The 13,527-nt window shown below is 38.6% G+C and overlaps 4 protein-coding genes across 7 annotated transcripts in view; 1 reads left to right on the forward strand and 3 right to left on the reverse strand.

The window, feature by feature from the left end:
* Positions 1 to 3,916, reverse strand: part of LOC112460788 — a 6,403-nt gene extending 2,487 nt beyond the window's left edge. The window contains exon 1 of the mRNA XM_025025638.1: positions 1,975 to 3,916. Coding sequence (XP_024881406.1) covers positions 1,975 to 3,262 — 1,288 coding nt within the window. The 5' untranslated portion in view covers positions 3,263 to 3,916. The remainder of the gene's footprint in view (positions 1 to 1,974) is intronic.
* A 19-nt stretch (positions 3,917 to 3,935) lies between these two features.
* On the reverse strand, positions 3,936 to 6,746 carry LOC112460777 (uncharacterized protein DDB_G0284459-like). The gene is made up of 3 exons (XM_025025620.1): positions 6,010 to 6,746; positions 5,388 to 5,534; positions 3,936 to 4,904 (listed from the first exon to the last, which is right to left on the reverse strand). The coding sequence occupies exons 1-3, from the start codon at positions 6,744 to 6,746 to the stop codon at positions 3,989 to 3,991; spliced, it is 1,800 nt and encodes a 599-aa protein (XP_024881388.1). The 3' UTR covers positions 3,936 to 3,988.
* Positions 6,747 to 7,603: 857 nt separating this feature from the next.
* On the reverse strand, positions 7,604 to 8,531 carry LOC112460789. Of its 2 annotated transcripts, XM_025025640.1 has the most exons (3): positions 8,315 to 8,531; positions 8,002 to 8,223; positions 7,604 to 7,822 (listed from the first exon to the last, which is right to left on the reverse strand). In XM_025025640.1, exons 2-3 carry the CDS (start codon positions 8,074 to 8,076, stop codon positions 7,718 to 7,720), a joined length of 180 nt encoding a protein of 59 aa, XP_024881408.1. In that variant the 5' UTR covers positions 8,077 to 8,223; positions 8,315 to 8,531; the 3' UTR covers positions 7,604 to 7,717. The 2 variants fall into 2 exon arrangements, with proteins under 2 accessions (XP_024881408.1, XP_024881407.1); XM_025025639.1 differs by lacking the exon at positions 8,315 to 8,531 and having other exon boundaries at positions 8,002 to 8,312.
* Positions 8,532 to 10,636: 2,105 nt separating this feature from the next.
* On the forward strand, positions 10,637 to 13,182 carry LOC112460769 (transmembrane protein 192). Of its 3 annotated transcripts, none has more exons than XM_025025605.1 (4): positions 10,637 to 10,819; positions 11,885 to 12,024; positions 12,123 to 12,519; positions 12,708 to 13,182. In XM_025025605.1, exons 2-4 carry the CDS (start codon positions 11,920 to 11,922, stop codon positions 12,950 to 12,952), a joined length of 747 nt encoding a protein of 248 aa, XP_024881373.1. In that variant the 5' UTR covers positions 10,637 to 10,819; positions 11,885 to 11,919; the 3' UTR covers positions 12,953 to 13,182. The 3 variants fall into 3 exon arrangements, with proteins under 3 accessions (XP_024881373.1, XP_024881371.1, XP_024881372.1); XM_025025603.1 differs by having other exon boundaries at positions 10,637 to 10,939; positions 12,708 to 13,180; XM_025025604.1 differs by lacking the exon at positions 10,637 to 10,819 and adding an exon at positions 10,970 to 11,507 and having other exon boundaries at positions 12,708 to 13,181.
* The last annotated feature ends 345 nt before the right edge of the window (positions 13,183 to 13,527 follow it).

Consider the following 13,527-nt stretch of genomic DNA (forward strand, 5'->3'; position numbering starts at 1 on the left):
TAATTTTTAATTAATTTACTGACTTTTTGATATTTTTCATTGCACTTAATTCTATCTTGCTTAGTTTTCAGTCCAGCTCACGTTAATATATTGTTTGTATTTTATTTAATTTTATATTATTATAATTAAAATGTCGCAAAATATATCAGGCATAATTAATTTTTTTGAAAGCATACAAAATTTACATAATTTACATTGTAGAAGAATTGTCTTTTTAAAGTTTACTGATTAGAAGAACTGTTTCCAATAAAAGTATACGGATAAAAATTAGAGAAGAGATGAGTGGAATATTTTATCGGTGAGATATAGCACAGTCTCGAAATGGGATTAAATGTAACGAGGGTTGAATAAAGACGGGAATAAAGTCCAGGACTGCCTGGACTACTAAGCAATTTCGTTTCGAGAATGGATCGACGCAACTTTGTCGCTTTACTTGTCTTATAAGGGGTGGCGCGCCTTTGTTTTAGTAGAACGTCACAAACCATTCGATCTTTTCTTCGGCAAACAAAGTGCATTATTCGATCCCTTGGTGTAAGTTTCGTATAACTAAGAAAACGGGCGGGAACCTTGAAAACGGCTATAGATTCCAGAAAATTATGGTTGGACTTCATTAAATTATATGAAATGTTTCTGACACAAGTACCAAAAAAAATATTTTATTCTTTTGAACCTCTAAAATTGCATGGTCAATAATTGTCTTAAATCTTATACTTCAAATATTTATCTTAGGAAAAATTTTAATTAAATACTGTGCGCGCAAAATTATTTATTAAGAAAGTTTATTGCATTCTGAATTTTTTTTATATGGTTCGTCGAAGACAGTGTTTTAGTTATATTTTATAGTATAAAATTTTTCCAGATCCGGAATTTATATTAAATTATTTTGTCTTATAACTAAAAAGAAATTTATATATGATTTTGATTTAAATTATTCACGATGAATTTTTGTTTTATTATAGTTTCTTCGTGAAGGGAGTTTACTTGTAATTGTAGCTGTTTGATAACTATAATATGTACTCAGAAGTAATGATATTCAAGAGTTATCGGATTTTGAATGTGATGTAACGTCGAAGAAGCCATATAATAGATTGAGCTGACCCTGTTTTACTTATTACTCAGTGACAACGGATAATCGTATACCGATTCATCGACTTATTTCTAAGGCTTTAATCATTGCTCTCCATCTGTTCTGTCAGTTAAAAATTCTCCTTTTTTTCTAGCCAAGAAGAGAAATTACTTCTCGGTTGGATATATATACATGTCTTATTAAAATCTCTACGCAATTGAGCAAATATAATATAATTTACTTTACAGAAAAGGAATATTTTTAAACATTTTATATTATATTACAACGCGGTGAATAGTGAAAGCAGCTAATGAATTATTAGAGATACAAATATAATACATAATAAAAATATAATTTTCATTACGTTCGTACAAAGAACATGAAATAATACTAAAAAAAGATATTTAATAAATTCATTTCAGAATTCAGGAATTTCAGACAGCGAACAACTAAATGACCCATTTGTTTCAACTCGAGTAAACAATAACTATGCTTTGATGAGACTAGCGAGAAGATAAATTGCAACAGATGTTCCAGCAGATGCAAGAGCATTAATTCATATAATTGTTCATCTCGAGTTTTAAAGTCAATAGAACATCATGCGAATACAAACTAAATAATTATTTGAAGTTTTTATTTATTTTACATTATACTTATCAATTTAATTTTGAGGTGTATTTATATTACTAAAAATGCGTGTTATTGTTAAAAACGGGGTTGCTCGTGCTTTGTGATTCGTGAACATGCAGAAACGTTACGATTCCAGCAGCGTCTAGGGAAAACCGCGGATGACGTAACGCTCATTGTATAATCACACTCCATTGTATAATCACACGGTCACGTTTCGCGCGGCCGTGTTTATCCCAGCCGCCGTAAGAAAGACTGGCAGAGGTATGCGTGAATCTCACCTTCGGAATTTCTCGTTCCCGTGGTGCGTGGTTGTGATTTTATGACGGTCGGGTCATCCGGTGTCTGATGAAATCCCGGGTCGTCGGTAAATCCCAAGTTGCGAGACGACGGGTCAATCGATACCGTATCGCGCGTGATCTGTCCGATTTGATCTTTCGAGGAGGATTTGCTGTCGTTAGAATAATTCTTCTGATGAGGGTCCCTAATACTACCATTTACGCGGTCCTCTAATATAACGCTCGTTTGTACGTCGCCCAGATCATTTTCTTCATCATTATTCCACCGGCGATCGTCGGTCTTGTTTTGTCTCGGTTCTTTCCTATCGATCTTCCGGAATTCTTTGGTCATCTTGAAAGAATTGTTGTCTCCGAAAACACGTTGATTGCTGCCATTTGTAACGTCGCTGTTTGCCGTTACGTTGTCGAATCCGCGTACAAGGTACAATTCATCGAGCTTCTTTTTGTGATTCTTTTCCTCGGTAATCGGAGTGGCGTTGGTAACAGGATCTCTATCGAAATGTGTCTGGTTCGTCTCGGTTCCAGGAATAGTCGTGAACTTCAATGTAGAAGACGTGCTTTCAACATCTAGCGTACTTGTAGAATTCGCGAATTCTGAAGGTAGATCAGCGTTACCGTTATAAGTCTCTTTTTCGGATGTATTCCCACGTCGTGATTCGTCGTTTCGCGAAATCGAGTTCTCCGCGCGACCCATTGTCGAATTAAGCACTTTTCCCACTTTGACGAACGAATTGTTGAGTCTGTTGGAAATCGCTGTCTCTCGCGACAAACTTCGATTCTGAGCGCGTAGGGTGTCCACAAGCGAGTGCCTCAGGTTCAGCAGTATCATGTTCAGTCTTCGTTTCTTTTCGAGATCCATTTTGTCTCGGGGATCGACAACGGAGTCATCGTCGTCGTATATATCTTGTGACATGCGACCCAGAAGAAGAGGTTTGTGCACGTGATTGACCTCGCTCTGCTGGAGGAAACTGCCGTCTTTCTTCGTCGAATCCGTCTCATCCGAGGGTTGCGCGATCAGGAACTGCATCTGCGGATCCGTCCGCAGACGTTGTCGCTGCATGAGCCTCGGATTTGGCGGTTCCCACAGGAATATGTAGTAGGCGCTTAAGAGAATACCCACAAAACTCACGGAAAACAAGTAGGCCATCACGGTGACCACGCGAATTATCTTCTTAGGCCTGCGATTCTCGTAGATGTCCGGGTTCTGATCTTTCGTCGGAGTAGCCATAAAACCGTCCTGCGATTTTCCCTCGCCGTTGCTGTCCTCCATCTCGACTCTTGCGTACGTTCAGCTTTTGTGGAATGTGAGAAACTGAGACGTGTCAACTGAAAATTTTTATCTTCTCAGTCATGATTCCGCGTTCTCGCGCACATCGCGGGAGAAGGTTTCTTCCATTCGCTGCTCATCGCGAGACGGGATGTGTGATCCACTCGAAATCTTCCAATTAAATTCTCCGGTGAAACTATTTGCATACGGCGAAGACGGCGTTCTTCGACGATTCTTCCCGGCGGTTTTTATCAATTGCCATTCGTGATTACATAGAAGACAGGAAACGAATTTTATCTGCTGTTTGTTTTAGCGTTCTTTTCGGGTCTGGCTCGCGTTAATGGCTCGACTGTTTGTTGCTTCGAGCACCCGCACACTGAGGGTAGTAAATATGAAAGAGAGACGATCTCGTCCGATCGAGGGGAAGCGTCCCGGTAGCGATAACACGCGCGACTGCAAGTTCTCGGCGAGCGACGCGCCGCGGAAAAGCTCGGCTTTGCGGCGTTCACCACGTGTTCGGCCGCCCGCGCAAGCGTCCTCGCATACCTGCCACATGGTTTACACGAAATCTTAACAACAGTCCGACAGTTTCCGAGTGACTTGCAAGAGGTTCTTTTATGAGCGATCTGCCGCTATACGCCGTTTCGTCTCGTCAACAAAACTATATCGGGTACGATTTTATTAGCCCATTGTTTCAAATATATATACATCTCATTTATCGAAAATTTGTTATTGATCCGGCAAATTTTTATTTTGCGGCAATTTTCCTTCGTTTTCCGCGACAATCGCGTCGTTTTGCTTGAACTGCGATCTCGAGGAATTGGTGCTCGTAGCAGAAGTAAACGATTTCTGATCGTCGGAATCCTCTTCCTCGCGCTCCGAAACGGTATTGCCGTCGTCTCTCGAGGAATCCGGCGATTCGTCAGATACCGAACGGTCTCTATTTCGCTGTCCTTCTACCTCTTCTAAGGAAGATTCGCCTGCAGTCCTTGAAGATCCTTCGGGACACCCTCTCTCCTCGCTATTCACAGACAGATTACTACTCGTCGAGTTTAGTTGTCGTAGTAACCGATGCAACCAGTTCCGGAAGTATTCCTTCATGACGACCTCGTTTTTGCGTTTCGTGGACAGAGACCGAACATCTTCCGAACGCTTTGTCTTGACCTTTAAGAATTCCTCGAATTTCCGGAAGTCGTCCGCCGTGAAGATGTTCCCGTCCAATCTCACATCAGAATCGGTCAACATCGACGTCAGTCGCCACTCTCTATTCTTTCCATCTTGCTGTTGTATGTGGTTATTCGATTTCCAACCACTTTTTCCGGCAAAAATAGATCCTTGTTCCGAAACAGGGTCAGATTTTTCCAAAAGGGATGAGGTATTCTCCTCCTTCTCCTCGGAAAGTGACTGTGAACATTCGCCATTTGTCTCCGCGGATAAAGACGAGGAAACTCTCTCAGATCCGATCGGTACTAATGGCAAATTGGGAATGGATTGTTGCTCGTTGAGCAGACGAAAGATTTGCATTAGCAGATCGTTGGAACCTTCGAAAGCAGAAGACATTGACACTGGCGTTTGCTGATTCTGTTGCGCGATTAATGAATTCAACGCCGGCATCAACGTGGGCGCGTATAATAGAACGGCCAGCCTGTATAAATAATTAATCATAAATTAAATTCTAAAAAGTTTATAAAATATATATTATGCAACACGTGCATGGAAAGTGCCCCATTACGCACGCTACGCGTGCGTGATAGACCACTTTCCAGGCACTTGCAACATAAAATAGGGAGTGTAAGCCGTGTGTAAAGATGAAAATTCCCGGGTGCGGAGTTTACGCACGAGCCGAAGGCGAATTTTCATCTTACCTCACTTGTTACACAAATAACTATAACCTTATTTTTTTAATTTATTAAAAAAATGTTATATTCTTTCCTGATTCTAATTTTGTGTGTTGAATGTTACAAATAATTTAATTAAAAATGTATCGTGCATGTCTTGCACTTTTATTAGCCACTAAAATTTGTTTGTCGTTAACGATTCTTGAGAGATATTTTTAAAAATCTTGCGCGGGGAATAGAAAGCACTTGAGAAACGAATACGAACAAGTAAATAAACGGACCATAAATACCTTAGGAGTTGTATTGTGAGACTGCTGGAATCTAAAATAGGATCAGTGGCCGATGAGTGCATTATAGGATTGTACGTTGTGTGTACCGTGCTCCTCGGGGTCGGCGTTCTTCTTTCGATTCGCGGATTTGCTCGATTATTGCTGGAACTAGAATTTATTAAGCCAAGAAAACAATCTATTACAACCAATAGATTACTTACACAATTGAAATTATATGACAAAATATATATTATATATATATATGAAATTATATGATAAAATATTCAAAAAATATAACAAAGTTTTTTGTATTATGAAGAAGAAAAGAGAAAAGAAAGCAAACGTATAAAAATATATTTTTATAATCTCCGTATTATCAGGATATAAAATAATCTGCTGGATTTTAAGTAGAAACACTTCATTTTAATTACATCACTATATTCTTTGCTATTATTGCATCACATTTTGTACAAGTTATCATTCTTGCAAATTTTCTCACGATTTTAGTTTAAGAGACTTAACATTTCAAATCCAATAATCAAGGAAAGATGAGTTCTGCTAAGAATAATCTCTTTCATCCTCAGAATTTTTTTATAATTCTTTCTTTCTTTCCGCTATATTCTATCTTATCTCAGGATCATACCTCTCTGCAGAAATCCTTCGATGTTGCAATTTTTCCCCGTCGTTCTTTCGAGACGAGGAATTATTGTGAAGTCGATCTGTCTCCTCCTTGCGAAACATTCTCAGAAAACTCGCGTACTTCGGCGTGGACACGTGCTTTTTCCAGAACGGCTTTCCTTCCACCGGTATCCTGCTATTTCTGAACCTGCTCCTGGTAGTCTTCTCGTCTGGGGTGAACGTTGTTGGCGTACCATTAACACGCGGCTTGATCTTTCCAGTCATTCTCGACCGATCTTGTTGGCTGCCGGTTTCCAGATCGCGTTCGACCGCTATTGCTCGATCTTCCAGATCGTCAAATTTACGTTTGTTGCCGTGTCCTTGTCCCGTTACGAGTCGGTTTTGATCAGTCACGACGCTTGACTCTGCGGTCTGCGGCAGGACATTTCCCTGACAGCTGACCGCTTGCGGATCGATCGATCGTTTATCGCCGTTATTTATCGCGACGCCGTCGTCGTCGAGCTTGACGGGCCTCGATTCCGCCGGATGGGAAATCTTCGCCGCGTTGCTGATGATTTTACTGACATCCTGGCACGCTTCCATCGACTCTTTCGAGCTCTGTTGCTTTATTGTTCCGTTGTCGTTTTGAGGCGACGCAGTTCCGGTGCAGTTCTGTAAAGTCTGGGTAATGTTAGAACCACCGGATGTTACCGAGAACCGAAGTTTATTGTGTGACAGGATGAGTAATTTCGCATTTTTCATTTTTAATTCCATTGGAAGTAAAAAAAAAAACAACTTTGGAACACAGAACCAATTGACATTTTATAGCGGAAGTTGGAAGCTGAAGACGGAATCTCCAAATAAACAAATAAAACAGAGTTACACTGTGCCATAAATTCCCCATCCAGTCGCAAGATAACGCAAATATTGTGACGATTCCTAAATATTTATTTTACATGAAGGAAAAACAAGGAGAAAGCAAGGAGGCGCGTACAATAATAAAAAAATCCTCCTATATTTTGTTTCTACACATCACGAAAACGCATATTGTTCGCTGGAATATTGATATATGTCTATATACAATCGGAAAACCTGCTGCAATTTGAAGTTGAAATAGCAGAAGATGCGGCTGGACATTTTACGAGTTGATTGTTCTACTTTATGCCGATCGCTATTTTGGGATTGTTAACGTTTTCCTGTCAGCAGGTTGCTACGATTTACTCAATATTTATCTGTGAAATATCTATGAAATTAGACATTTCCCGGAATAGTATATTCATTATTTACAAACGTGGCAATCAATAGTTGCAATAATCCGATGTTGCTAAATCAAATTAACTTTAAATCATAGAAATCATAAAAGTACGCGCTGGCTTGTGTTAGCTCGCGGGCTATAGATAATATATGTGACTCGCGTTTGTTGGAAAAAAATATCGATGGTACAGCGCACACGAGTGTATACCAAGTGCAGTTTCCTTCAGAAAATGGACTCTAAAGTTCAAAGATGTCATATTAGTAGATGACAATAGAAATTTCAATTCGGTATCGATTTCGGTGACACAAACGCTGATATCAATTTGTCGCTCAATTCTACACGACAGAAGTTGTATAAGCTTACAAGATAAAAGGGACCCATTCTCATCAAATAATTCTTTCATCCGTCGAAGCTGCACTTAAGAGTGTTCTGTACCATCGCGGGAGTAACTTAAGATATCCAATTACACATGGTTTGATTAACGCACGTTGTTGTTTGGTTGCAGGTTCTTCATTAGCGGACTGTAGAAGGAGGAAGTTTGCAGGGAGTATTGCTTGGCAGTTTTCGGTGAGTCGTTAAACTCCTAAAAAATATTGTTAATTGCATTGTTGAAATAATTAAGATACTATGTGATAAATTGTGATAAAAATATTATATCGGAATACTAAAAACGGAATTCAAAACGTTATATAGCTTTACACAATTGTTGCTATTATTAGAATATTACATTAACCAAAATACTATAACGTTTTGTATTATTACCTCGGGCGAATTTTCTTTCTGTCTCGCTGATTGCTGATTTATCGAACAACCGTCCTTGTTCTTTCTATCAGCCATCCAACAATCGTGCCGGGTTAATGCGCAAGCCTGACGATTATTTCTTTCCCGCGGATTGACATGTCTCTCATGTAATCCCGGAGAAACCCTCGCGGAACAGGCTCGATTTCCGACGGGAAATTTATTCCAATTACACGTCGCCGTGCGCTGCATCGAAAATCGCAATAAACAAATCGACGTGATCTACATTTTGTTGTGTAAAAGAAATTTTTATTTCGAATTAGATGTGCGATTAAACCTGATTGTAAAACGCATTCTGGCATATGTCGCGTTCAACGAGGGGTGCTAATATTCTGGCCCTCGTCAATTCCCTCTCGATCGCTGCATAATTTTCGTTTATCTGCCTTATGTAATTTCTAAGTAAATCATTATATCTGGCTGCGTTACTATTGCACGGCGATCGGCGGAATCCGTTACGAGATTCGGTATAATTAGGCAACGCCGAGGGCAACGCGTTACCTCTGCGTAATAAAAATTTATATTATTAAATTACTGAAAAGACATAAATGAAGAGATGCCTCTCTTTAAGATTATATTAATTGTTATATTATAATAAAATATTGTCTTTGTTCCGCTTTTAAAGAAATTTTTCGTATGAAAAAATAATCTTTGTTTAAATCTCGGGAGGGAGTGAAAATGTATGAATTACTGCAGCTGATACGTTTCCTCCGGTTCCAAGCGATTGCCATCGTCGAGAATGGTAAAGCTCACGTTGACTCGCAATCCTTGATTCGACGGGAGAGACAAAGAGGATAGATGTCTCATTAAATGATTAGCGCGTAGCAATTCCGGAAGACGTATATCGTAGCTTTGATTCGGAGTGAGCAATCGGTCCCAGTAATTGCACAGAAATTCGAGATCGCGCCGAGTCCTCCGATAAAGATGATCCGACGGTTGCAAGTAGATGGACCGTTTCGGCATTTTTATGTTTCGTGAAGGGATAACTGAGAATTTCGAGAGATTCGCTGGCCTAAAAATATGATTGTGCCTATATAGGTTGTGAGTCTTTTCTACTTGGATCGTTATTTGTTCTCTTGGTTACATCGATCATGGGACTTCAGATTCCACTCGTCTTTTCTGCAACTTGAAATTATTTCTTTGCAATTCATGTTCAACTTTATTCCTCATTGTCCTTTTTTGAAAGAAATATAAAACTTTAGAATCCTCTCGATTGTTATTTGATAAATATGCAAATGGGATTAAATCGGTAATATCTTTTTATTATAAAAGATGGTGAAATATAAAAACAATAATATGATTATTTTTTGTGAGATAAGATTTAGGCGCAGTAAGATTGCTTTCGTAAAAATCGCATATTGTATATTTAGTAGAGACTAGTACTTGACGTGTTATATCTTGAGTCTATTTTGTTTATTGTCGTTCTCTGAATGAAGCTTATGATTTTTTTTTTCACGCCTCTTGGCAAGGTAATGGACGAAATAAACCACCAACGGAATGTATAATAAAACTCATTAGTTCGGGATATCAATAAACACCCGGCGATTTTATCGATACTTTTTTACGACGTACGTGTCGGATCATAGAAATGGGAACGTGCGATCGAGATTTATGCCACGACCGCGTGAAACATCATTCGCTGCTTCCTGTGTATATTTTCGCAACAGCGGTCTGATTAACGGTTACACGTATACAGAAATGTGGTATTCACGGCGAGCGACCCGTTGTCTCACTATCTTTTTTTTGCTTTTTGTCTAGTTTTTAAAAACTTTTTCTTTTGTGATTTCTTTCGTATTCCGGAAAGAACAAAAGATTCGGAAGGAATAATAAAAATTCGAAAAGAACAATAAAACATTATAGTGTCGATTCGAGCTATCAATATTGGTTATTCATTGAATGCACTACTAATATTGTACGCTTATAATAATCCCAACCCTATAAGCGCATAATATTCCTATAATATTATATGAATATTATTAAATCGTTTAATATTCTAAGGATATACCAAAAATATTACAATGCTTATAGCGCTTATAGGGAAAATACATATTTTAGATTTTGAAGATAAATTTCCCATTTTGCATTTTATTAGTTATTTATCTTGTTTTATCATTTTGAGCATATCGAAAATTCCGATAGAAAGAGAAACGAGTATAAATCAATTTTGTTAATTCTGAAATTTTGAAATTCTATCGTTTTAAGTAAGTATTATTGAAAAAAAGAAATTCTTAACGCTAAAATTTAGCAGAAATATGCAACGTGAATAAAACTTCCAATGCTGCAGATACGAAAAAAAAATCATCGCGTATTTAATTTCATAAAAGTATCATTTTCGGATGTCCGCAGCATCAAATCACATGTTGCGCCGAGATCATAACACACGTCGCTTTTCTTACTACGCTCCGACATCTCGGCGAGATTCAAATTGAGAACCGCTGTTCGAGGAATCGACGCCATATTGCGCTGTGGTCGAAGTCGAAGCCTCGAAGTCGAAGCTCCGGGCTTCGGTCGACGGTCATTCGAGCAGACGAAGTGAGAGAGTGAGACGTGAGACGAAACAGGAAAACGAAATATATCACCGCCGCGTTTTCTCGAATTCTCGCGTATTTGACAAGCTTACGTGGCACGGTCGTACTCGAAGTGATTCCGGGATGTGCCGCGCATTACAATCGATAAGATACACGAGTTTTCAGCTGTCATCCGCCGCCGGCCCGACACCGCGGACACACATATAACCTAACCCTAACCTCGCGACGCTACTCTTCCATGCTTCCACCTGCTTTCCGTGAGTACCCTAGAAGTCCTAAATCCTAGCCTCAATTCGCACCTAACCTCATCCTGCGCTCGACTATATGACTTGATTCAGCAGACTCGTGCTTAGGCACGACGTAAGGTGCTCGTGAAGGTGCACGTTATACAAATCTCCTAATTTCTTTATTGCTTATGTCACATATGTTTGTGTGTATATATGTGTGCTAATTATTATTCCTGGGTTCTGTTAATTGACCGACACGAACATTAATTACCTCTTTCATCTCTTTCTCGTTACGGGCATTGAAATATCTATTGCGGTACGTGACTGTCGCTGGCGTTGCTGCGCATGCAGTGCGACTTGCTCCTCCATTTGTGCAAACATCGGAGAACGTTGCGATCGCATTTTGCGCGGCGCGTCGCCTGTCACGTCGACGCTAAATTCGATTAGCGAGTCCTTTTTACGTCGCCTCTCATGTCGTAGTCGCGATACAGTCGCGTTTGGCAGCGAGCAGTGTTGTTTTGGTCGGGGGAACGTTCCTGTCATTTTTTATATACATACATATCTACGATGTAGATTGCGTAGATCGTATTCTTAGCTGTAGTCCGTCGTCACTTCTCAAGTTTCACGCTGACTCACCTTAGGGTGTATTAATGAGAGACAAATAATGCGCGGAAAAATATATTGAGAAAGATGTAAAAGAATCCGGCTTGTTCTCTAGGTAAAAGTGTTGCCTTCTGTAACATTTCCTTTATTTCTAACGTTAGAGTCTTGTCAGTCTTGAGTTTTGTGGCTAGATTATAAAAAACTTGAAGTGAAACACTTGTGAAATTGTCATTAGGGTTAACACTAATCTCTTTTATTTTAACTTTGTCTCTAACTATCTTACACAGCTTGTTTCTTTAACTTTCGTTTTATTACAAGCATGCGATTTCAAGGATGAGGAAGTTTTCTCGCTCATAAAGATGTTAACTGTTTGTAGATGTTAGATATTAGGGTGCTGCGTAATTTTTGTTTGCTTTTTATCAGCACATTTTAGCTGTGATCATATATTTAAAAAAGTGCACTAGGATTAAACTCTTGTGGCAATTTGTTTAGGATATTTATGAGTGTCCTACGATCAACCTGTTGAGATGGAAGACGAAGAGTGCTTTCAGCCAATCTTGAGCTCTCAGGAGGAAGACAATTTTCAGCAGTTAAACACCGTGTCGGTCGCGTCGATTCCACTTTTGCTTGGAGTAGGTATATCTCGCTTGCTGTGTTGTATCTTTTTAGGCTTTTTAGAGTAATTAAAAGGTCGGGCTGGATATATTGGAGCAACTTTTGTGTATCGTAGGTCTCTTTAGGGATCTGCGGGATTGTGTTTGTGTCTATTTGGCCGGAAGAGCAGAGCAAATGTGACACGTATTTTATATACTTGTATCTGCACTGTGCCTATTGGCTAATAGTCATGGCGATAGACCACGTTGTCAAGGCGAGGCACCATAACTTGCGTATTAATGGGTACCTAGATTTCTATCAGTCAACATATCAACTTATAAGGACGCCCCTTTTCATCACGTCGTTGTGGAACACATGCTACTTGTTGCTAGCTGTGATTCTACATCACACGCATAAAGTCGACTACGAACGGTATTGCAGGACGTCAGAGTGGTTCACGCCGCTCAACTATATTTTTCTTCTAACTACTTTGGAGCTCGTAATAATCTTACCAGCTTACATTAATTATATCAGTAAGTATCATAGAAAGGAAGAATATTTAATGAGAATTAATTAGAGATTGATAAAAAAAAGGATTTTTCTGGAAAAAAAATAGTTTACTTCTATATACATGGGGGCTCTTATATAATATTAAAGACATAAAAAAATGTATACAAAGTGAAATATAAAAAACTTATGTAAAATATTATGTATTATATAGAAAAAGTTATGAGATTCAATCGATTACGTCCACCGCCCGACGTCACTCGCGACGAATGGCTGTCGCCCTTTACACAGGATTCCTATTCCGGAATGGGAGAAATCGGGTATCATCAAAGGGGGAAGAATTTGGAGGAACTGCTGGAAAAGCAGGCAGACTTGATAAGATATCTGAGGGATCACAATGTAAAGCTAAGTCATAGAATAATGCTATTAGCGTCTCAACGCAGAGCAACAGAGCCATAAAATCGCGATTACATGTCTGTTCTTACAAAACGATCAGAGCTGCTCATTATTTATAATCGTGACGTTATATCGGAGGATCAGGATTTTTATTTTTCAAATGTGATAATATGATGTGTCTTTTGATGAAATTAAATTCGATATATAGATGTATATAATAAGTGTATCATACGTTTTGAAAAATCATAATATTACTGCTTAAGTTTGTTAAGAAATACTTCTATATTGTACATTTTACAAGTGTTTAGTCATAAGTTCTTTCTGTTTCACATCTTTGAGGCATATTTATTGCGCAAAGTGTTATTATTTTTATATCTTCACATATACCCTTTTTAAATTTATTATATTTATAGTATTGTAAATAATAGATTTGAATTAAACAAATAGCACTATTTAATATTTACTGTATAATCTGTAATGCATTATACCAAATAATATGGTTAGTCGATAATTTATCAAGCATAATTTTTTTTAATATGGTAACGTTAATTAATGTATCAACGATAAAATTTTGCATATTTGAGGAAAAGAAGGAAAAGATTGGTACTGTGAAAAAACTGCAACTATACGTTCATTGT

The sequence above is a fragment of the Temnothorax curvispinosus genome, unplaced genomic scaffold (genome assembly GCF_003070985.1).
Source record: "Temnothorax curvispinosus isolate PA1 unplaced genomic scaffold, ASM307098v1 QBEX01010810.1, whole genome shotgun sequence".
In the NCBI taxonomy this organism is placed as follows: Eukaryota; Metazoa; Arthropoda; class Insecta; order Hymenoptera; family Formicidae; genus Temnothorax; species Temnothorax curvispinosus.